The sequence below is a fragment of the Emydura macquarii genome, unplaced genomic scaffold (assembly GCF_026122565.2).
Source record: "Emydura macquarii macquarii isolate MOO-44397 ecotype Brisbane River unplaced genomic scaffold, CSIRO-AGI_Emac_v2 contig_1348, whole genome shotgun sequence".
Taxonomy (NCBI): domain Eukaryota; kingdom Metazoa; phylum Chordata; order Testudines; family Chelidae; genus Emydura; species Emydura macquarii.
In genome coordinates, this window is record NW_027131485.1 from 3,290,481 (window position 1) to 3,316,258 (window position 25,778).

Genomic DNA, 25,778 nt, shown 5'->3' on the forward strand with positions numbered 1-25,778 from the left:
GCTAAGAATGATTTTCACTAGAAAGGAGTTTGAGGGCAGGATGCGGGTGTTTAGCACTTATTTTTCTTGTTTTCTCTTTTTTGCATTCAATATTGCCCATTCCGTAGGTGGTGGCATTCTATGCTGTCTGCTCCCAAGACATGATAACTATTAAGGTCAGTCTCAAATATGAACAGTTGATGAATAACCCATTATCGAGTCACTTTAATGTTGACTCAGTGGACGTTTCCTGGCTTCAGAGAGAGAAAAGATAATGGCAAGTTTTGTAGAAAGAAAGAATCTTTAAAATGCAACATTTTTGTGTGTGTGACTTTTATTGCCTTGTACATTGACATGTCTGAAGGAGGAAAACAGTGCATTGTTGGCAGTCATCCACAGCGCTTGGCACAAAAGGGCCTTAAAATCTGGCATCAGGATGAGTATTAATTCTGTTGTTTTCCCACAGAAGCTACAGATTAGTCAAGGCCAAGTATCTCTAAGATCATTCCTTAAAAAGGGGCACCTGAGTCTACCTTTACCGTTCGCCTGTTGAAATAAGTAATTTTTCTGTCACCAGTACGACAGGGTATATAAAAAAAGCAACTAAAATGTTAAAACTAGGTAGAGCTAAAAAGCACATGGGCCCAGATCCTCAGCTGTGGTGGAGCCACTTAGCCAGAATCTGGGCCTAGAGCCAGTGTAACTAGCCTTTGAGGATCACATCCCAGAATAGGGGAATCCTCCTATAGCTAAGAGCTGATACTGATGTCCCCATGTTACCACCACCCCGTCTTTGCTGCCAGCACAGGCGATATGGCAGGACTGCCAGGTATCCTAGTGACCTCCAGCTGCCATACTGATCCCAGCTGGTAGCTGATATAACATAGTACTCAGCACACACCTGGCTTAGAATCAGAAAATACAAAGGCCACATTTACATCCTCCCCTCTGCACTGCTCTATATACTTTTTGGCCGTAGGTGAAGATCTGAGCAGTAGTATTGGCCAGATATGCATTTATCAGACACCTGAGTCCTGTATCCTGATTTTGTTTACACTGGTGGCAATCAAAGTAACATTTCTGAAGTCAGAAGATTATAGGCCCTGTTTCAGAAAGCATTTCCACTGGTTATAAACTTAACCTGTTGTGAGGAGTGAGAAATCCTCTATCACCTACTGAGAAGAGACTCCTTGATTTATATTTTCACCTAAGTATTTCAGGAGTTTCTGTACATTTTCTATATCCATTCTGATTGACAGGATATTCGGCTTCTTTTGGCAACGCATCAGATTTGCAGGTCTCTCTCACACAACAGTTCTCATCCTGCTCCCACTAAAATTCATAGCAAAACTGGTTGGCTTCAATGAGCATGATTAGACTCAGTACAGACTTAATGCAAATTTTCTCACTGTTGCCAAGCAAGACTGTCTCTGAGACCGGGGTAGGGGTGAACCAGATGATGTAAAAGGTCTTTCTGTCTCAAATGTCTATGATTTTAAATAGTAAATGATCAAAACAAAGGCATTTCCTGGTGATTAATGACTGGCTGGGTGTAGTTGTGTCTGGACCTTAACCCTGATCTCTCCTATATCCCTAGGAAGTGCCCTGTAGCTCAGTTATTTTTGCTCTTTTAAGCTACGCTTAGTTTATGATTAATTGTCATTTTTAATGCACCTTCATATATGTGGCTATTTTGGTGCCTATATTAAACAGCTTTTGTTCCTCACTCTCTTAAGGGTGTGGATGTTATTCCTGAATTTATATAAATGGTGCCCAGAGAGTTATGGTGATGGGTGCTTAGAAACACGTTTAATTTTATGCATGTGTGATATCGCTGTCACACATCACATTGCACGTTGTGCAGTACCACGCATAGTTGGAGAGCTAATGTCTAGAGCATGTGCCATGTAGATACCACAGTTTGTTTTCTAGTGGCCTCTCTAGCTTGTAATATGCAATAATGTTGCTGAGAACTTTGAGTAAGAATATTGAGCATTAATGCTACCAAGCTTATATAACGTCAGTGCAACTGTATTAATAATAGTAAGGCCTTTTCTGAACCATTGTGCTGTCAAGAGAAGTGTATGGGGGAAGCACAGTGCTTCCATTATTACGATAATGCCCTCTTTTGAGCCATTCGACATTAGGTGAATCCTTGAGGGTTCATCCTGCCAGGTGCTGAGTGTCTTCAAATCCCTTTTAAATCAGTGGGCTTTGAAGGCATTCTGTGCTTTGCAGGACCAGGCCCATAATTAGCAAAGCTGTGTGTGTACAATCTGCATAAAATAGCAGAACAGGTTTTAAAATGTTGTTAGTAGAGGCTACTGTTACTTAGCAGCTGCCTCTTCTGCATATTGAGAACTGTAATCTACAGTTAATCCTAACGTGCCAAGGAAAGAATTCAGTTGATGGACATAACTCAGAAAGGGGTTTTTTTATGCAGACTTAGGGCCTGATTCTACAGCCCTTACTCACATAAGTAACAAACAAATAGTAAAGATGGTCGTGAGAGCAATGGTTGCAGAACTGGACAAAGGACGATTGAAATGATAGTTTTTAAATTAAAAAGAACTGAATTGATTTAAATGATTACATTATTACTGTTTGAAAAATAATTTTAAAGTTGTTTGAAACATTTGCTGATAGTGGATCTGCTGGACTTATCAGACAGGCAATGTTTCCAGTGTGTTTGTTGCCCTGGAAGAGGATCTATAGCTTCTAAATTTCCTTAATTTGAACTAATGACAGGGCGATTTATACTCTGAATGACTTAATTTTGTGAATTATCACGTAAGTGGGAAAAGATGATTCAATAAAACTCCTATGGATGCTGCATCATAAATGTTCTTTGTTCATTTCAAGCCCAAATCAACTTCTGTTGAAACCAGTGGGTCTGTACATTGACTGCGCTTTGATTTGAATGGAGCTGTGGTTTGGCATATGTGCAGTAGGTTTCTGATATTACTCCATAGCTTACTAGTAAATGTTCAGTAGTTTGTAACAGGTTAGCAAAGATTGAATCGCAGTGCTCTAATGAGCTCTCATGTGACTGAGAACTGGGGAGAGGTTTGTCTTGTGAATGTGTGGATTATGGGATGAGTGGATTAGCAAAGTGTGGAAGAGCCAGGGTCTGCTATGCATGGTTAGCAGTTGATAGTGCAATGGCTTAACAGCAGTAGCAGTGGGAGAGACTAGGGCTACATCTACGCTACAGCACTTGTAGCTGCGCCACTTTAGCACTTGTGGTGGAGACACTCAAATGTCTATACTGACGACGGCAAAGTCGCCGCTGCCAGATCGATCACTCTAGACCCGCTCAATCGATCAGGAAGTTGATTGAGTAAATCCACCCCCTCAAGTAGCATAGCGTTGCATCGACGGGAACGCGGTTCCTGTCGGTGCAGTGCAGTGAAGACGGCATGCAGAAGGGAAGCACAGCAGTCGATGGGAGTTACAGAAGCTACCCTGCGTAATTTGTGTAACTCCCGTCGACTGCCGCCAAATCTCCAGGTAACTGTAGACCAGGTAAGCTGACGACAGAGAGCTCTCCTGTCAACTTAATAGCTCCTGCCTCCACAAGAGGCGGTAGCTATATCAGCAGGAGAAGTTCTTCTGCCGCCATTGCATGTCTACACCGGCACGTAGGTTGGAAGTAACCTGTATTGTAGACAAGGCTTAGATTTTTTCCATCTCTATTTCCTGCATGACACATACTCTTTTCTGGTACATGATGCAGAGGGAAGCAAAATGGGTCAGAAAAGCCTTCAAAACTGGGAAGTGGGAGCAGCTGCTTTGATTCATGATTCCCTTAAAAAGGTGGAAGAGACCCCAATTGTTTAAATATATATTTATAAGACGAGGTTAGGCTAGTTTCTCCAGTTTGTGTGTTTGATCTTTTCCCATTATTACTTCCATGAAAAAAGGTGCAATCAAGCACAAAAAGGTATTCAGGGACAACTGCATGAGTCAAAAAAGAATGTTCAGCATTGTAACCCCAACTCGATAAGGCTCACCTACAGACAAAACTTATACCTCCAACTATACTGGTATAGTTAAAGCAATACAACCCCTCTAGTGCAGACACAGTTAGACCGGTATAAAGGTGCTCATGCTGGTATAGCTTATTCCCATAAGGAAAGGGGAATAAGCTATACTGGTACACAGCATCTTTATACTGGGGTAACTGCATCCATACCAGGGGTTGCACCAATGTAACTTTTTCAGCAGAAAATCGCATCCTTAACCAGAATACAGTAGAACCTCAGAGTTACGAACACCGGAATTACAAACTGATCGATCAACCAAACACCTCGTTGGGAACCAGAAGTACACCATCAGGCAGCAGCAGAGACAAAAAAACCCAACAAATACTGTACAGCAAAGTACTATGTTAAACATAAACTACTAAAAAAAATAAAGGGAAAGTTTAAAAAAAATTTGACAATAAACTATTTCTGTGCTTGTTTCATTTAAATTAAGAAATTGAAAGTAAGGAACTATTTCTGTGCTTGTTTCATTTAAATTAAGACAGCATTGACAAGGTAAGGAAACTATTTCTGTGCTTGTTTCATTTAAATTAAGACAGCATTTTTCTTCTGCATAATAAAATTTCAAAGCTGTATTAAGTCAATGTTCAGTTGTAAAGTTTTGAAAGAACAACCATAACATTTTGTTCAGAATTACGAACATTTCAAAGTTACGAACAACCTCCATTCCCGAGGTGTTCGTAATTCTGAGGTTCTACTATAGCTAAATTGGTACAAAAAGTGTACATACCCCAGGCCTAAGCTTTCTTGCTTTTGTGGTCTGTGGTGTGCTCTCTGACAGTATTTGTTAGTAGTCAGTAAGTGGAAGTGTGTTCCACAATTACACAATTCACAAGAGATGACTCTTCCATTCAGAAGCTCCTTTCATGGATCAGTCCATTCAGTGCTGGTGAGGTGAAGGGAAGTGAAATAGACAGAACATAAAAAAAAGTTTTAAAAAAAACATACAAAGCAAAATGCAGTACTAGGTTTTATACCCATTTCCAGATGACAGCACACAGTAGTGTACAATGCAGCTGATACTATGCTAGCATTTTGCCTCAGCCTTGTACTATATTTACCATACCTCCTTGCACTGATAACATAAATTGTGTGAAAAGAGCAGTCTAAATTCATACCATTTACAGAACATTATTGATAATGAGCCTGTGAGTTTTACTCAGTACAAGGGGGATTGGGTATATATACACATAGAATCTAAGTTCTTTGTCATAGACAAGCAGTAAGATATTGTGATTTATTTTCCTGTTAAAGGACCCAGTGGTGCAAACCCCATCTCACATGAATGAAGATATAAAGAAGGATTTTCAGGATCTGACTCAAAGTGAGGGGAACTTAACCCCTTTATACAGGGCTCATCAATAGTGGATTAGTAGTTTCCACAGTTTGATCAGAGTATATCTCCATCTCTAACTCCAAGTACAAGATACATCCATCTAATACTCTTTCATTAAACTGCAAGAAGCAGGAAGATAGAAAAATATTTTTAAAATATTTTTACTGACTCATATTAAAAATTACAGTACGCCACCAATTCCTACAGATCCATTTAATAGTATTGAGTCATTCATGACTATAATTCATGCCTGACTCAGTTTTTCTTCTTTGAAAATCCCAGCCCCAAACCTCCTTTCTCAACTATCATCCCAAACTAATCTATATATTGTAGCTTACAGCCTACCCTATTATAACAATAACATCTCAGTAACCTAGATCTATTACTGGGGGACGCATGCTGCCCTGCCTCATTGGTCTTCAGAGGCTCCCTGCACAGTCAGTAATCCCATCTTCATAGAGAACAAGTAGGGGGCCGCTGAGCCCCATCCAGCAGATTACTCTTCATGTAGTGGTTCTGCAGCTGCTTCACATCCTAGCGAGAAGGAGTCACTTCACCATCTTCCTGAAGATCTGCCCATTGTGGCCAGGCTGCCTGGGCCATCAAGCTGGGCCATCAAGTATTTGTTCCAATTGGTCAGATCCTGAGATCTTTACCTGGTTTTTATTTTGGTAAATGCCCACTGATTTCAATCAGTAAGGAGTGAGCATGAAATTCACAAGCTTAGTGCCCTCTGCATTGCAAAAGCCATGCATTGGAGCTATTAGGGGTTGAGGCATTGGTCGAGAGGCAGTGCAGGGACCTGCTTTATTGAGGGATCTCCATGCCCAGCTGTATGGTGATGGGGGCAGGCATGTCGGAAGAGCTCACATTTATGCAAAGCCAGTGACCCTAATGTTCTGTGCAGCAGCATGGATGAGCTGCATAGCAGTTTTGCTAAAGCTGCAGCTTTACACCTTGGTACTGGTTTTAGGTGTGTGGGGAAGACTTCAGCTGCTACACTTCTCCAATATAAAACCTGAAGAACTAGGTTTTAAGAAGTTGAAGTGAAATTCATTCTAGTAAAGACTGAGTCAGGAGCCAGTATTTGGCCCGGTAATAACAAGAACATTAGAACGGCCATACTGGTTCAGACCAATAGTCCCTCTAGGCCAGTATCCTGTCTTCCGGCAGCGGCCAATGCCAGGTGCTTTCGGGGGGATGAACAGAACAGGCAGTCATCAAGTGATCCATCCCCTGTCGTCCACTCCCAGCTTCTGGCAGTCAGAGGCTAGGCACATGCAGAGCATGGAGTTGCATCCCTGACCATCTTGGCTAATAGTCATTCATGGATCTCTCCTCTATGAACTTATCTAGTTCTTTTTTTAACCCTGTTATACTTGTGGCCTTTACAACATCCTGAATTCCACAGGTTGACTGTGTGTTGCGGGAAGAGGTACTTCCTTTTGTTTGTTTTAAACCTGCTGCCTATTAATTTCATTGGGTGACCCTTGGTTCTTGTGTTATGAGAAAGAGTAAATATTACTATCTTATTCAGTTTCTCCACACCAGTCACAATTTTATAGACCTCTATCAAATCCCCTCTTAGTCATCTCTTTTCCAAGCTGAAAAGTCTGTCTTTTTAATGTTTCCTGATATAGAAGCTGTTCCATACTTTTAATCTTTTTTTTTCTTTGCTCTTCTCTGTACCTTTTCCAATTCTAATATATCTTTTTTCAAAATGGGGTGACCAGAACTGCACACAGTATTGAAGGTGTGGGCATATCATGGATTTATACAGTGGCATTATGATCTTTTTTGTCATATTATCTATCCCTTTCCTAATGGTTCCTAACATTCTGTTTGCTTATTTGACTGCCACTGCACATTGAGCAGATGTTGTCAGAGAACTATCCACAATAAATCCAAGATCTCTTTCTTGAGTGGTAACAGCTAATTTATACCCCTTCATTTTGTATGTATGGTTTGTATTGTTTTCTATTATGCATTACTTTGCATTTATCAAAGTATAGGATTTCATCTGCCATTTTGTTGCCCAGTTACCCAATTTTGTGAGATCCCTTTGTAACTCTTCACAGTCTGCTTTGGACTTCACTATCTTGAGTAATTTTGCAAATTTTGCCACCTCACCATTTACTCCTTTTTCCAGATCATTTATGAATATGTTGAACAGTACTGGTACCAGTACAGATTCCTGGGGAACACCACTATTTACCTCTCTCCACTCTGAAAACTGATAATTTATTCCTACCCTTTGTTTTCTGTTTTTTAACCAGTTACTGATCCAGGAGAAGATCTTCCCTCTTATCCTATGACTGCCTACTTTGATTAAGAGCCTTTGGTGAGGGACCTTGTCAAAGGCTTTCTGGTAGTCCAAGTACACTATATATACTGGATCTCCCTTGTCCACATGTTTGTTGATCCCCTCAAAGAAATCTAATAGATTGGTGAGGCATGATTTTCCTTTACAAAAGTCATGTTGACTCTTTCCCCAAAAATCATGTTAATCTATGTGTCTGATAAGTGTATTCTTTACTATAGTTTCAATCAATTTGCCTGGTACTGAAGTTAGGTTTACTGGCTTGTAATTGCCAGGATCACTTCTGGAGCCTTTTTTAAAAATTGGAGTCACATTAACTTTCCTCCAGTCATCTGGTACAGAAGCTTATTTAAATGATAGATTGCATACCACATTTAGTAGTTCTGCAATTTCATATTTGAGTTCCTTCAGAACCCTTGGTGAATACCATCTGGTCTTGGTGACTTATTACTGTTTAATTTATCAATTAGTTCCAAAACCTCCTCTATTGACACCTGAATCTGGGGCAGTTCCTCAGATTTGTCACCTAAAAATAAGGGCTCAGTTGTGGGAACCTCCCTCATCCTCTGCAGTGAAGACGGATGCAGATAATTCATTTAGTTTCTCTGCAATGGCCTTATCTTCCTTGAGTGCTCCGTTAGCACCTGGATCATCCAGTGGCCCCACTGATTGTTAGGCAGGCTGCCTGTTTCTGATGTACTTAAAAATGTTTTGTTAGTTTCTGAGTCTTTGGCTAGTAGCTCTTCAAATTCTTTTTTGTTCTGCCTAATCATACTTTTACACTGAATTTGACAGAGTTTATACTCCTCCAAAAACCGTAACACCTTTTAAATAACCTTGAAATTCTCTCATTATTGCCAACCTTATTATTGTTTATTAATATCTCCTCTTTCCTTATTTTTATGGGTAGTAGCATACCAGTTTGTCTTGCACTTTTCAATACATTGATCATACCTCAGGAGCAACATATTTGGAAGGTAAAATATTTAATGCCAGTGATTTTTAGTAAAGATTCTCCCACCATTAATGGGCATGATCCAAATTCCATGGAGGTCAACAGAAAAGCTCCTAGTGACTTCATCAGACTTTGGATCAGGCCCAATATGAATAGAATATCAGCCTGATCCCACAGATGAGTCATGTTATTCACAACAATGGTCCTACTGGAGCCAGAGGGACCACTCATCTGAGTAAAAAGTGACTCAGGTGAGTAAGAAAGTGCAGGGTCAGGCCCTATCAATGTTACTGGGGTGCCTTGATCCTAGAAGGATGATAGATATGGTTAACTTTCTGGGATGTCTAACCCACCAGTATGGTCAGAAAGTAAAACATCCATCAAAAACTCATTACTTTGGAGAGGATGGAAGCACATGGATTATAAAATTTAATTTAATTTTTACATCTTAAATTATGGTGCCGTATCTAAGTTATAAATTTTTGCAAAGCAAATTGCTGGTGCATCTGAAAGACATTCATAAATATTTTTCACTGCTGCGAATGAACTGTTACACAGGGAGTGAATAGGTGTGTGGGGTGACGATGTGGGACGGTGGTGGCACATTGCTTTGAGAACGGCTACTCCTGTTGTTTTTGCAATAAGATGCCTGTATTTACTTGGTGGAGAGGAGAAGAGGTTAATGATATCAGTTACTGGGAAGACAGAGATCCCTCAGTGCCTGAATGAGAAAATTCCTAGATCCACTAAAGATTTATCATTTTACTCCCAAACTTCTGCTAATGAGGAGACATGCCTGTCTGCTTTCAGTTTCATATAATCATAAAATACTGATTTATTAAATGTTGCCAAACTTCCTCCTGATGCCTACAATGTGTACTCTCAAAGTTTTGCTCCCCAGAGGAGGAGACTGAAATAACTATCAGCGTACAAGATACCATTTTAAACTGAACAGCGTTAAAGGGCTTGGGATCCTGCAAAATTCTGATCACGTGAATTGTCCCGTGGAGCCCAATCCTGCAAATTGCTGTATTTCACTTAAAGGGAAGTGTTTGCCCATTGAGATCAAATGCTTTGGGGAGGAGAGGGCAGACAGGCTCTCTGAACACTCCTCAAAGTGCTCCTGCTTCCTAGGATTGGGACCAATGGCAATGTTCATGCAGCTGAGGACTTCTCACGGGAGTCAAGGGTTGTAAGGCTAGGCCCAATGGATGTAGACAGCTGAGAAATCATACTTTGAACATCTGAAAAGTAAGCTAAGATAAAGCATGGCTGTGAAACCTTGGGTGGAGGTGGAGGCTGGGAGACCAATACCTAATTAGTTTTGGTATTATTGACTTAATTTATAACTTTTGGATAATAAAGAGCTGTGGATTTTTTATGACTTATGATTTTTTATGACTTATTTCATGTCTGCATTGGACCTATTATACATGTACCATTATACTCTTTCTCCTCTATGTTAGAGGAGAATGGGTTCTGGGTGACAAAAGCTATATTTATTCATAATGTAAAATGGAAGTGTTATGGATGGATAATTATAAACACCCTCTTCTTTTTGCCATAATGGAGGCTGGCTTTCTGGGCAGTGCACTCTGACACTAGCCCAGAGAAGTACATGTGAAGTGTGCAACTGTTGCAGAAAGAGGCAAATCAGGTCTTACATCTGGGTGCTGCTGTCAGGGTTTCAGGAAACTTCTTTGACTCTATTATAAACTTGTTTTCACTGAGCAGCGGGAAGAGCGAATGTGACTGTTAAAACAAGAGTGGAAAAATATGTATCTGGAATATGCTTTATCCTGCCAAGCTGAGTGTTTATTGTGGAGCCCAGACACATCTGTGCTTCTCCAGCAGATATCACGGTGTTTCTAAAAAGGCAGACTGCAATGGAACGGTGGAAGAAATTGCTTCAGAAAACTTTGATTTATTGAAGTTTTTTGTCATTTGGACCCTATCAAAAATAGTAACAATAATAAAAGAGGCCCATAAAAGGTGATACTAGGAGAGATGGAAGGAGTATGCGTGATATTGTAATTCTCTCAGGATGGGTAGTTGGGAACGTTAACCTGGAGGGTCAGTACATGTCTGATTTTGTTTATCAGGATTTTCATTTGTAATAAATGTTGAAAAAAGTGGGTTGGGACTGGGGTTGAAGTAATGAGAGTGGCTTGAAATCAGCGTGGAAGCTGATCCACAGCAAATTGGGTGCTAAAGGCAAGCAGGCGTGGGCCCATGGGCTGCGGCTGACATGGAGCTTCGTGAGAAAGGGGTTATTCTATTTCCATTCGTTACTTTGGAGGGTGAAGCATTCAGTGCGTGTGTGTGCGGACACACACGCACGCGTGCACTTTGTGAGAACGACTGTGGTCAGTGTGGTTAAAAAAAACAACCCATCAGTACACTTACTGCATTTCCAGCCTCTTACATATTTACTTGAAAGGCTTGGAAACCAGCAGCTTTGGCTAAACAGCTTAGTTTTATCAAGGATAAAGAATTTTTGCTGGAGACTTGACAGATACCAAATCACTTTTGTATATTCAGCCCTTCTATCCAGTTACTTCAATGGGTATCCCTAAATTTGCTGCAGACAGTTTTATGTGCATGACTGTTTTGACAGACAAAATAGAATTGTAAGTCTGGCTTATTTAAAAACAATATGGACACTGATCCTGCATGCCATTGCCCAGGTCAGTTGCCCTTACTCAGGCGAGAAGTGTCTATAGCATGTTTGTGAATTTCATGTCTTTCCCACTCCTGTTCTTTACGGGGTGAAATCCCAGCCCTATTGAAGCCAATGGGAGTTTTGCCATTGACTTCACTGGGGCCAGGATTTTATCTGTAGAGTTTATTCTTTTTTGAAATACTGTTGAAGCAAGCATTTGATATGATGACATGATAAATTGTGATGCCCAAGAAAACATGTCAACAATGCTGTCTAGTAGTTTATACTAAGCACATGTTACTGGTAAGGAAGCAACAGGGGAGATCATAACTTTTAATGTACTGGATGAATCTGATAAATGACAAACAGCAACAGATGCTGGGGACTTGTGAAATAATGCTCAAACCTTATTTAATATTTACATGCGGTTCTTGGCATGATTAGAAACAAGATTTGCCTTCTAATTTGTGCACCGTGTAAAGGTTAAGGTTATAAATTAACCTAGTGGATGGCCCAGCATTTAATAAGTGTATGAGCTTTTAAAAAAAGAAATCTATTGTGAAATAAGGCATGATGCAAGAAAACTCTGTAGCACTTGTTCAGAGGAAGGTGAATTATGATAAGCTTTTACATAACAATGAATATTCCATTGCTGTTTGTTGTTACTATGCCTTACTATCTCAAAGAAACAAAGATCAGTAGTTAACTAGCCAGATATTTCTGTTCTGATTTGTAATCCATTTGAATAAAACACAAGGATCGGAGTAGCGGCAAAATGTGTTAAGATGTGATACCTTGTGGACTCCTCCCCTGGCTGGAAGAATCTCTCTAGTACAAGACACACCAGACAGTGTGTCTGCTCCCCTTCCTTGCCCTAGCTAGGGCAGGCTTTGGCTCACTTATTTTTCCAAAAGTGAAAACTTAAACCTATTTATTCATGCTCTATCCTCTTATAATAAGGCCCATTGTTGTCTGTGGGGGGTGATTTGGAAAGGATGGAAAAGTTGTAGATTCAGCGCAATCATCTATTATGGATGCTCCACACTTAGATTTAAAAACTTCCTTTTCCCCTGTACTGTCCTTACAGTCTCATCATCATTCTTATCACAAACAATGTGTCTCTGGGTCATTTATCAATTAAATATACATGTATATATATATTATATATATATATCTATCAATTTCAATAGAAAATAAATATATCTCCTCTTTGCCTTATCCTTTTGAGTTGCATTTTTATAGCACAGGCTTGAATATTCCCTTGTCAATCCTTCTTTGTTACTACAAAAGAATAGGTGGCTTGCAGCCAGAGATATTCTTTTTATTTCATCTATGAGAACTTTATGCTGTGCATTGAAAATAATAGGAGATTTCCTTCAAGAAAGAGTATTTATATATATGCCAAGAATCTCTTTGAAGCCTTGTCTGTGCTACAGACTGTAACCATGTTTTAACATGTGTTAACTAACAAGCGTTAACTAGCTCAATTGTTAATCGTAGTGTAGACAGGGAACAATGTTTACTTGACATGTTTATCCCTAGGGCTGTTACCATTACATCATTACAAACTGTAGTGTAGACAAGCCGTGAGAGTAGCATCTGGTATCAAGAAACCTAGCCTCTAAGAGGAATATTGTATGACATGGGAATTTGGGGGATGGATGTTCAATTTGAAATGCTTCCCCTTTAGCCAGATTTTATAATTCATCAGATAACTGCATGACTTAAGGGATTGCTAATGTGATATGGAGATTTTCACCTCTTAAATTTCCAGCTCATATGGAGCCTAGGTTAGATCAAGCTACACTATGATGGGAGTTTGGTGGATCTAGTACAAGGTCCCTGCCAGAGAAATCTGTATGGCAGCTAGCACAGTTGATCTCCATGTTGACAACCTCAGCAGAGATCCAATGACTGAACAGCCATGAGGACTGAAATGCTCTCCTTGCTAGAGGCGGGCCTTTTAGAACAGAGTTGCAGGGCAATGTATAGGAAGCTTACTTTCTTACTGCCCATGATGTAAATGTTCTGTGAATGAAGAAAGAACGTTAGCCGTCAAATCTGGCAGTCCAGCACCTTTCACAAAGCCCTACATTCATTCCAAACAGTATTTTTGAATAGTAGATTTTCTATTTATGCAAGTCACTGCTATAGTGTTCAAGGACAGAACTACAGGATCTGATCTTGCTCCTAATGATTTCAGTAAGAGCTCCACATGTACAATAGCTGCACTCGTAAAAATGTATCCAGCCATGCAGTATTACTGAATTTTTTCTTCATTACTTCCATTAAAATTTGAGTAATGTAGATTGAGATTGCCATCTCTTTATACCCAGTATTCTAAGAACATGGTTGATGCACTGCCAAGGAAAATACTTTGGATTTAAGTTTTTTACAAGCATAGTATGTCGTATTCAAACAAAAGGATACAACTGTTCAAATTTTAATTATGTTTTCTAGGGCACAGCTTCTGTTCTTCAGCGCAGATCTGATAATGAGGAATATGTAGAAGTTGGAAGACTTGGTCCATCGGATTATTTTGGTAAGAAAAATTCAATGTAATAAAATAAAACTTTGTTTGGAAAACATGTAGAATGTAATTAGTCTCCTTCAAAATTCGTTTTATATGCTTCAATCAACAACAGGGAAATATAGGGTCAGATTCTGCTCTGTCCTGGTGTAAATCCTAAGTAACTTCACTGAAGATGACATTATTCTGGATCTGCAGCAGTGTAAATTAGACTCATTAAAACATTATGAATGTTAGACTTCTGAGTAATTTTAAATGGCACATGCATGTATAGGGCAACAGTAGCTGCAACTGAATTATGTAAAGTGTCTATCAAGATTTTTGTTAAGGGATGTATGATGTCTATAGTGTCCACCAAAAAAAAAAGGAAACAGAGAATATGTGACAGTATATTTATTCCTGCTTCTAGGTGAGATAGCACTGTTGCTCAATCGTCCCAGGGCAGCCACTGTAGTGGCACGTGGGCCACTGAAGTGCGTAAAGCTGGATCGTCCTCGCTTTGAACGAGTGCTTGGTCCTTGTTCTGAAATCCTCAAGAGAAACATTCAGAGATACAACAGTTTCATTTCTCTTACAGTCTAAGTTATTCCATTTGGAATGCTGCCTTTGTGTTACCCCGTGCACTTAAATCTGACCTGTGCAGCTCAGCAGCTTTATGAAGAGAAAAAAGTGTGTATTTTATGTCTCTTTTTCTGTCTATGTCTGATGCACTGGATATAAATTAAAACGTTATGTATCATTAAAGCAGGAAGACAACCATTTGGATAAGACTAGCTTTTAGGAATGTTTATGAATGGTTAGGTTTTTGGCTTCCAGGTAAGATTGCTATGTGTTACCATATAAAATACTTTCATTGTGCATTTTTAACTACCTAAAAATACATCTGAGTTTCTATTTCTCCATTTATTTTAGCTCATTCTCCAGAAAGTTAGTCCTATCCATCTTTTGTCAAACCTTTTTAATGAATATACATCCCCCTCTGCCCTTCGGTGTAAAATGCTCTCCACTTGCTATGGACTGGAAGTTTACCAAACACCACATGACATAGGACAGTTGCACAATTTGAGGGGGGAAGGCAAGAGGAAGATTTTGATCGTTCCGATAACTCCGAGAAAGAGTAGAACCCTGGATCATTTTGTCTGTTAAACCTACTGGGCCAGATTTGTTCCTGATGTAAGGTCTTTGAAGGCAGTGGCATTACATCAGGGATACATTTGGTCAACTGTCCACACTCCAATTCAGTTTTGAAAGGTGTGGGATTTTTTTGTAAATGTAGCCAGAGCCCAAGCATAATTTTTTTGGGCCCAGTACAAACTGGTAACACGGGCCCCCTCCCACACACATACCACAATCCCTCATCCCATGCATACAATCTCATGAGCCATGAACATTTTTTTCCTGGGGGTTGCAGCCGGGGCCAGGTCCAAGGGCCTCCGGGCCCCAGTAAAGCGAACCCTTTTTCCTTCCTATGTGGGGGCCCTGAGTGTAGTCATTAGTTCCCCAAGTGGGTTGTCCTCAGCCTTTTTAACTAAGAGTCTGAGCCAAAGCCTACTAAGGTCAATAGGAGCTTTTCCACGGACTTTAGTGGGCTTTGGATCAGGTCCTAAGACCTTTGAAACAGCATTCTATACGCCAAAATATCATCCGCAGCTTCCCTGACAGGTATATAAAAAGCTTGAGAGATCATGCTAGAAGCACATCCACGGTATTCAACAGCAGTTTGATATGAAACTATTTTCCATGCAGTCCCTTTACGGCAGTTAAAATACCTTTGCTTTTGTGTACGATAGAGGTCTTTTGAAAGCAGATATGTGCTTTAAAACGAATCGTCTCTGAATCAAGCGTATTTACTAAGCTGCCTCTTGTCAAAAAGCTGTGCAAGATACCAATCGGGCCCTAATCCTGCATTGAATGGTATGGGCCAGGACCCCTGCTCCTGGACAAAGCCACACTGACTCCCTTGTGGCCCTTGTGTAGGGCTTTTTGCAGGACCAGGCCTTCGCCTACTCGGCAGCCCTCCAAGATTTTAACATTTTAAATCATTCCTTTGGGGAATTTTTCTATTGGAGGAAAACTCAGCTTGATCTCTGTGTCAATGTTTGCATCCAACTACCATAAACACCATATATCCATTTTATTTTGATTATGGTAAAGCCATATTTCTCTGTTTATTAAAGCATCCTCTGGTTTGATGACAATGAGAATTTTTCATGTCCTTATGTGCTGAAATGACAAACTAAATAAGGCAGCCAGAACCTTTTTTAAATCAGAAGGGCTAGTCAAGAACATGGCTAAATTAACTAAGCCCAAAAAAACTCATTATGCTCTTTTTACCTAAATTAACAAAAATTCCTTTGGGAATTTTCCCACCAAGAAAACTGCTGGGGTTCAATACGACAACCCTCAGAGTAATCTTCACTGAGCTACATAAATCCATGGGTTTCAGGATGAGGCCTGTCATAATTTCAAGGTATTTAATTTATTTCAGTATGTTTTTAGTGATCCTAATAATATCTATTTATTACTATTATTTGTTATGATTGTTATGATTCTTGCATGGATTATTAAATGTGACCATTCAAAATGTTTTGTTTTCCAACTTGCAGTTTCATTAGAAACATTTATATAGACAAAAATCCACCAGATACGTACATTCATACAAGAAACATGCAAAACTCATTATTTGCTTAACCATTTTTGTATTCTCCTATTCTGTGCAATTAAAAAAAGAAAAGAAAAGTTACCACTCACTCATATATGCTGTTTTATCTCTTGCATTTCTGCTGCTGTATTGGTAAAAATTTGTGAGTGTTTGGCATAATCTGCAGGAAACTTTTCAGCATTACTTAAACATTGAGTGTATTAACCTCACTGTTGAGAGTTAATTATACACCCATACATAACAGATACTTTGCTATGAACCTTTAAAGATAATGAAAAATAAGATTTGAATTACAATTCTGTTGTAAGCAATGTGAAGAGACATGTAAACATTTAACAACAGAATTTCTTTGATGTAAGGGGAACATTCTATTCCATTTTAAAGATTATTGTAATATTTGATATGGATAATGGGACAGAATTATGGTATGAATAAAATTCTTGTATGTTATATGTGGCACTTGTGAGCTTCTTAACAATGGAAGTTGTTGTATTTAAAAATTTGAATACTGTAATAAAAATTTGAGCTCTATTGAAAAAAAAAACTAGGGTGCAGAATACTGTATTGTGTAATGTAATGTAAAAACAATCAGAATAGGGAAAAGGCAAATAATCCTGATGCTATACAGAAAGGGAGACTGGTATGTTTTTCTGGGGAGTCAATAAGAGAAAAAACTTATGCTTAAATGTAAGCATCTGACTAATCTCTTTATGGGCACCATACTCCCCCAGGCATTTCTGTGCTGGCATTTAGGCCCCAATTCAGCAAGTTGCTTAAGCACGTGTATAATTTAAATATGTGAACAGGCTCATTGAAATTGTGGAGACCCTGTACAAAGCCAGGAGGATTGAAATCAATGGGACTGCTCCTGTGATAATCATAGGCTTAAATATCTTGCTGAATCAGGGCTGTAATTGGAAGGAAAATCTTTCTCAGTCCCAAATGCTGCCCTCTTTCAACCAAAAGACACGTACAAAGCCCATGGCCTTGCCCATAATGGGGATTTGTGCTGACCACACCTTTTGATGGCCAGCCACCAATGTACTGGCACCCTTGTGCAAATCCCTAGTGTAGACAGGCAAAGCCACTTTTTCACACCAGTGAAGCATCTCAGGCTAAGCTGCATCAGTGCAAATTGCAGAATGTAGTAGTTTACCGTTAAACTAGGGGTTTGAGTTGGTGCAGCTATCCCAGGGACTGAAATCAGGACAAATCCCCAGTGGAGACAAGGCTCCCAAATGAACTGCCTTTATGCAGAACATCTAAGAGGGACTGGAGAAAAATAATCTTTCTGCCTATCCAACCTGATGTCTGGGTGAGGACCAGCTATTCAGAAACCCACTGCCACCACTGCAGCCCATTGGCTGTAGTATCGGATGGAGCCCTTATGCATCCCCTACAAAAAGTGGGTGGGTTCAACTTCTCCCAGCCTGCCAGCCAGTGTCTCTGCCATCAATGAGGAGCAGCGTGCACAGTCACTCTGATGCTTCTCTGTGATGTCCCCCACACACTGGGGTCATGGGTGGTTCCTCTGTGTCTTGGGCAGGGGTCCCCAAACTTTCAGCTGTGAGGGCCACGTGACTCAGTCTTAATCTAATGGTGGGCCGGAGCGGCTGGACCCACATCACATGGGAGGGGGTAGGGAGGAAGGGGCGGAGCTGGAAGGGGGGAGTGGCCGCTGCGTGGTGGTGTGTGGGGCCAGGAGCGGCGCACTGAGCCCACATGGGAGAGGGGCGGGGGGAAGGAGCGGGGCAGATCAAAATGTGTTGGTGGGCTGGATGTGGCCCACAAACCATAGTTTGGGGGCCCCTAGTCTAGAGCCTTCCACCTTACCATTTTGGGAATATGTTTCCAAATACATTTCCAAATATACATACCTAGAGATACGACAACTAGAGACGAAACCACATTCAACCATGTATGTCTCTTAAAAAAAATTCTAAGGGTACAAAAGGATAAAAAAAAATCCTCTATCATCTGTACAGGCTGTGATTCAGGCTGCAGGAATTCATCTTTCCTGAGAATTACTCACATTATGTAGTAATCAGAAGTGACCGCTTTCTCTGAGTTTCTTCCAAAATGACATTACTATTGTATGCTTCCCAGAAGAGGCTCTTACCACCTCTCACTGTCATTCCCAGGATTCTTGTTTTGGTAGGCTTTAATTATGCTTCAGCCCTTGGAGCAGGAATTGTACAGATGATAGAGGATTTTTTTTTATCCTTTTGTACCCTTAGAATTTTTTTTAAGAGACATACATGGTTGAATGTGGTTTCGTCTCTAGCTGTCGTATGCTCTAGGTATGTATATTTGGAAATGTATGCCATTTTCTACAGATCAACGTACAAGGCCCCTAAACCTGGTGTAATTGTGTCAGACCCTCTAATCTTCAGTTTCTTTTTTCTCCCAAATGGAGCTGTGCCATCAAGGGGTGTGTGTCTGGGAGAACCAGAATTGTCTGAGGATAATAAAAAACTTTGATTAGTTTCATGTTTGGGTTTTTTGCAACCAGTGGCCTCTAGGGTTTCAGAGGGGATTGTATTCGGGCAGCAAGCTCTTCCTGCTAGAAGCTATGCTTCTATTTTCAGCATACTTGCTTGGTCATAGCTAGGGCGGGACTGTCTGCCCACGCTGGAAATTACACCCCTCGTGTCAATCTACTCTATGGATGAAATACATCCCTGTGCAGAATCTTAGCACTAGGCCGATGCATCCTGTAAGTCCTGTTTTGAGTTCTTAAGTGGTGTGTAAGCCCTGAGGGTGGTCTCCTTGGCACAGAGGTGAGTTTCACCCTTAATGCACATTTATGTGTAATGTCAGAAGGACAGAATATTATCTCTTGTTATAAGTGCAGAGGCAAAACCATGGCATTCCTTGTAAAAATCAAAGACTAGCCTATTCATTTCAGGGTCAGAATGGAGTTTCCCCCTGATCCACCTTAAACTCCTAGCCATGCTTTTTTCAGAATGATCCTGGCAGTTCCGACTCTGTCCGTTCCCACCCTATACCCCAGATACACACACCTGCCCATAAGCTCTCTCAGATGTGACCACAGCTGCAAGAATTCCTGCAGGTTCCACTGCCCTGAGGTGGAGGACAATGGGTGTGTATGTGTATGGGCTTGAGAATCCAACTGTGAAACTTGGAGTTATGAGAGTTCATCTGCTTGAGCTCTCCACCTCCGGTGCTTTTCCACAGCTCCTTGTTGGGGAGTAGCATTTCATCGGAGGAGTGTGGCTTGCATGACAAACTGGCCTTTCCTCTGAAAAAGTTGGCTAGCCACAGCATCAGCATCTGCAGCCATCTGTGCATTGCCAGGAAGGCGCAGGATGTTTTGTGCTTGGTCAGATTCCAATACCAGAATGATCTTGCTGATGCCTAACACTCTGGATTCAACTTTTTAAAAGAGGCAGCATTTTGTCAGCATCCTTATAAGCTGCAAATGCAAAGCAGAGTATGAATATCTCATCCTATATGCTAGGGTCCCTGAATAAAACTACACAGGTAATCAATTTTGGCGTCACAGTTCTCTAACTTCTCCCCAGCCATTTTTTTGTGTGTGTTTGTTTTAAGTTAAGACTGCACAATTGAAAGTATGTGAATCAAGGGAGAGTCTGTATTCTACAATCTACATCAACTGGAATCCCAAGTAACCCACGTTCTTGTATTTACTCGAGTTTATATTAAATCTGCAGATTTCTCTTTAAAAACATGAATTTTCGTGAAGGAAAAAAATACAATCGCATTATCCAAGACAACTGCTCGTATTCCAGTATAGAACGTATCCAAACATGGAACAAGAGTGTGCCATTTTGTTACAAATGCCAACAATGATGAATGAATTGGCAGATGCTGTGTTTCTACATAATCGCTAGAAACTACAATATTAGGCTAGTGCTGTATTTTTTACATTTTCCACTTTAATTGCAATTTTGGTTGAAATTCAAAAGACTTCTCTTTGCAAAAAACCAAATCTGATTAAGTTTAGCCCACTGCTAAACTTAGTCTTGATGGGTGAGAATAGTTTCCTGTCTTTTGCAAGAATTCACACTTTGGACCAGGAAACTAGACAGATGATGAGATAGGGATTTTCTCACCACTGCCTGCTGTTACTGGCTGTGGATGTGTATGCTGTGGGCTCTAGGGAAATCAAGCTGAATGCCTTTCAGGGAAGTGGCCTACTCCCTATCCTCTTTGTACAGAAAATGTATTGTCATTATTTGAAAGAACTTTTGTATTGCTCTTAGACTACAAGTATGGTGATTGTTCCATAGAAGACATCATGGTGCATAGCAGTGAAATACGACGTACAGTACCATGCATGTGTATTTTCCAGATAAACTGTGAAAATGGTGAAACGGCTCTGCAGACAGTTTGGGCATAATAGCTGCTTTACATTCTTTCATACGTGTGGAATTTATATGTACTGCAGAATGAATCTGTTCTATTACCATGTATTTAAGATAATGCAATGATTAGCTAGATTTCTGGTGGTTTTCTCTTGTAAGTCATAGCTGTGGTCCAAAGACAAAGTAGCAGAGACCTCAAATCAGGCTATGGTCTGATGCTGGCTAATCCCCTCACAACCCCACATTTATTTCCACTAAGAAAGAAAGAGAGAAACCAACAGACTTAACACTTTAATAATGTGGTGGTAAGACGGATCCCTTTTCCCCTTCCCTCTGTGGAACTCCTAGCTGTGCGTGGGGCTAAGAATCTGGCCCCAGCTGAAGACTATCTGAGTCTTTCCAATATTATGTACATCTGTACTATGCCTCCACTCCGAATCTGAAATGTGAGTATTGTCTGTTGATCTCCACAATGTAACCTGTGTAACAATGATTGCAAGCCCCTGGCTTGATGCAAAAATCAGTTTTTGTTCTGACTCTCCTCTTGCATACAGCATCAAATCCAGGTGCAAGCTGTGGGCCATACAGTCAGGTAAAACCTTGTCATGGTGTAAAAGTACACGTTGGTAGGCCTGTCTCCGATTGGCAAGGTGGATATGGCCACCTGTGACAGAGGCATGGCTGCTCCTCTACCTGGTAAAGGTGTAAATTGCCAGCAGCCGCCAGTGCTAGCCAGCAGCAGCAGCATCACACATATTGCTCCTACCGAGAACATCAGTCAGATGCACCCACCACATGCTGTGATGACTCAGTGCGGGACACTCTACCTTTAAATGGCAGGATGTATCCTGTCCCGGACACGTGTCCAGCTAAGTACGGCACTCTCCCTCGGTGCTTGGGGTTTTGGCTCTGAGCCTGGGGATTAGCCCTTAGTGAAAGAAGAAAGTACAATATTAACTGAGCGGGATTTTTTTTTTTTTTTTTTAAATATCAGAGTTTCCATCAGTTGTTGAGAAGCACGAGAACCGGCATGACAAAGGCATATTTGTAAGGGCTGACGAGATGTAGTGGAACCTGTGCTTGGATAAACATTGCCCCATCAAAATAGCCATAAAGAAACCGCCTTCTCGCTACAGAAAAAATGTTATGCCAGGAGCATATTAAATTGTATATGCTTTTTCTCAAACCTAAAGAAGTGCAGCAGTGACAGCAGCTGTGGCTGCTGGAACCAAGCCACGGCATTCAGCTAATGAAGGTCTTGCTGAGGATGAGGTGGGGAAAAGAACACAGCTGAATGTATAATTCAGAGACCCACATTGAAATTATGTGCTAGTATTTAGGATGTACAGTATGAAAAAAGTTACTGCACAGTCACCAAGTAGCAGTGTCTGGGCCAGAGAGAGCAGCAAAGATGATTAATTGAATCATTCATCATATTTGATTCTTAACTCCTGGAGGATCTGAGTCCTATTTGTAAGGATGAGAGAGGATTTTTCCTCTGGGTTTCCTATAGAAATGACTAGCACTCCCCCGTGATAACAGAACTATGCTGTGAGGTAAGAATTTGGCCCAGGTCAGACATCCATGATTACTGGTTCGGCTTGATCCTGCACAGCGCAAACAAATGCAGAGCCCGGTGCATATAAACAAAAGATTAAAAGAAGCAAGCAAGTGGGGTAGGCAGGGCAGCCACTTCTCCATGAATGTGAGCTCTGCTGACAGCTATCCCATTACGGCTGCCTGGTAGCCGGAGTGAGGCCTAAGAAGGAAGAATGCAGCCCCATTACCGTGGTGAGGATCACACTTAAATCCATGTCACCTCAGGCAATTCCACTCTCCACCTTCACTATGTCCCTTTGCCTCTGCACTCTTGAGAAAAGGGAGTGGGGAGTACAAAAGGCTTGGGACTAACTCCCAGCCAACGTGTCAGGCTATGGCTAGCACTTAACCTCAATGAGCCCACATTTGTTGTAGAGCACAATAACCAAGTGCTCCCTGCACTATGCAACCACTTGCAGGAGTCTCCCTGTCACTCAACACCCTGGTACTCTACCAGCCTACCAGTCTGAAATGTGCAGAATTGTGTATTACCACAACAGGATCTAAAGATCTCTCATCACAGCGTCACACAACCTTGGCCTCTTTGCGCATGAACCTTATCACTGACATTCAAAGTCAATTACTTTTTCCCTGGTTGGAAGTAGGATCTCCGAGCCTTGATCTCCACCCTGATTTCTTCTGGACTTCCCTGACCCTAAAAAGCTCCTTGTTAGCCTTACAGCCACTGCAGCGGAGGTAAGCTGAACATGTCACCTTCTGAAGCAGAAGTCAGTTGGAGGGGTTGCTCCAGGATGTGGTGAGTATCTAAAAACTTCTTATTTTTCTCCTGCTTTATAATTTCCTGGAGAGTAGGTCTGAATTGATTGGGGGGCAGTGGGGGAATCCTATTTATCCTGTACTTTTGGAAAATTAAGAAAAAACAGCTCGAAGCTTTCCTTGTTAATCTATTAGCATTTTAGTATAGACAGACTCATTGCTGCATCTCCCAAGCAGTAGAAGACAAAACAAGTCAAAATAAATTGGAAATGAGCATTTTTATGATAATGTATTGCAAATGTCTCACTAATGATAAGTTTATCCCCAGGCCTCATAGTTCACGCTGTACAACTAGGAAATAAAAATAAAGATCATGCTTCTGAATTCCCATTTCATTTTAGACCCAGCCAATCTAGCTGTCCATTCTTTAAGGCAGAGAAGAAAAGATTCCTGGCTCTCCTCCAATGCCAGCAACTCTCTTTCATAGCCTACGGGTAAGTAACCTTTTGCATTTGAATGCATTCCATATTTGAAGGCATTGCGTAGGTATGGATAAAATGATTCAGTACAATAAAATTCATATTCATCTGCTTTTAAAGCAGATTATGGCAGATTAGCCAACAAATCTACAGTGAATCCCCTCTTCAATGATTTCAAAATGTAAACAAATCCAGCCACTTGTCTATTGTGTATAAATATTTACCATGGATTATATTAAGATTAACTTTAGGTGATATTTGCAGCAATGGTTTTACTTTGTGACACTACATTTGGTAATATAAAACCTACTAAAAGAAAAACGTCTTCAAGAAAGCATGACATTTAAGCAGATCAACTGTACAGTTATAACACAGCATGTAAACCGTTTGAAATAGGAAGTTACTATTACCTGTAGTTGAAGGAAGCTGCTTGCTTGGCATGGAGTACGACTGACTGGGATTATTAAAATGCATTTGTAAAATCTGCACTAAACCATAGGTTTAACTTCATGTTAGTGAATGCTGACAGAACAACTAGCAGTGCAGGGACTATGGAGTATATATGCACTTAGGGTGTGATTTTCAAAAGCTCTAAGCATTGGCTTAACTGCTCCCACAGAAATCAATGGAATTTTTATGAAAGACTTTATATGCTCTGTGCTTTTGAAAATCCCACCCATAATCTAGAAAATGATTCAATAAATAACAAAAAAAAAAAAAAAAAAACCTTACCAAATGACCTTTCTCTGAGAATTGTACTGTTAGTTCAGTATTTTTCCCCTAATCAGGCTACTGGAACAACACATCTAAGAACTGTTTATTAAGGGTGAGGTTAATTAGGATAAACTGATGAGTTCCACTAATTGATCTTACCTTTGTACATTAATATCTTTCTAGCAAATCTACCAAAAAAAATTTTTTTTTTTGCCTTGGAGACCAAGGACATCATTCATACCTTATGACTTCCAGGTCACTGATTAGATATGAGCCCTTATTAAAGATCTGGAGCAAATTACTTTATAATTAATATATTGTCCTTTATAAGTCTAGGGGAGTTAAATCCAACTGTTCATACATTCAGAAGAGCCATATACATCCAGCAGACCATTGCTAATCCTCACAGACCAATGAAATTCTGATGCTGTGCTGGAGTATAGGTAGTGGGTGATGTCATGACCAATGTGGGAGCAGCAAGACATCGCCTGACCCTTCCATTTTCATTCATTAATGTAGTGAAACAAAGCAAGGACATTTATAATTGTCTGGTGTTGTTCCTGCTCCTCCCCAGCCACAGCTCTCATTAGTCCAAAAACCTCTCCAACAATCAGTGCAAGTCAGCGAGGCTCCACGTTCTATGGTTTTAGATCAGAATTGAGCGTTAGACACAAATTATGCATGTGAAAGCAGGACAAAGCTATCAGGAAGGCAGGACTGAGCCTTAGGCCTGGGCCACCAGCAATAACAACAGCTTCACATTTTGTAAGTGGATAAATGTGATTTTTGTCTGTTCAAAGTCATTTTCTCTAGGTTCTGGCCCCTCAGCTGAGTGGTGGTGTGTGTGAAAGAGGAATCCATGAAGACTTGGGTGTAATGTGAAAGCTGTGAATGTTTAATATTTAATATTTTGGGCCTTTACCTTTCTAGGAAGACTAGACTTTCTGCAGCACGACTGTGAACCCAAGCCAATTATTTTTCCTAAGAGAGTAGAAAATGTGGAAATCTTTGTAGACCAGTGGTACATCTTCCTGCAGATGTGTGATTTTCACTGACTCGCCAACTTTATAGAGAACTCTTTAGTGTATGAGATAAAAGACCCTGTAGCTGACCATTGAGAGAACTGTGTATGCCGGCTCCTGTGTATGCTTTATTGCAAATACAAAATTTAATTGGAGAGGGAGGTGAACAATCCCTGGGTGAATATCGTGCAGCTCGGTGGAGCAGGGAGTTAAAGGTCAAAAAGTACAATTCTTGTGCTGTAGCATGTGCTCTTGAGCCGAATCTCATTTAATCTGCAGACTTTGTGCAGCGAGGAGGAAGAGCTGCAAAGGGAGGGAGGTCATGTGCAGTAGGTGTCTGGAGCAGAGCTTACATTCCAAAAAATAAGACGCAAGATGCAGCTTCTGAAGGAGCAGAACCTCAGGCCA

General features: G+C 40.6%; 1 protein-coding gene across 2 annotated transcripts in view; it reads left to right on the forward strand.

The window, feature by feature from the left end:
- PRKAR1B (protein kinase cAMP-dependent type I regulatory subunit beta) overlaps nt 1-17,028 on the forward strand; it is a 112,154-nt gene extending 95,126 nt beyond the window's left edge. For both annotated transcript variants that reach the window (XM_067550915.1, XM_067550916.1), the window contains exons 10-11: nt 13,759-13,840; nt 14,238-17,028. In XM_067550915.1, coding sequence (XP_067407016.1) covers nt 13,759-13,840; nt 14,238-14,410 — 255 coding nt within the window. In that variant the 3' untranslated portion in view covers nt 14,411-17,028. The remainder of the gene's footprint in view (nt 1-13,758; nt 13,841-14,237) is intronic.
- The last annotated feature ends 8,750 nt before the right edge of the window (nt 17,029-25,778 follow it).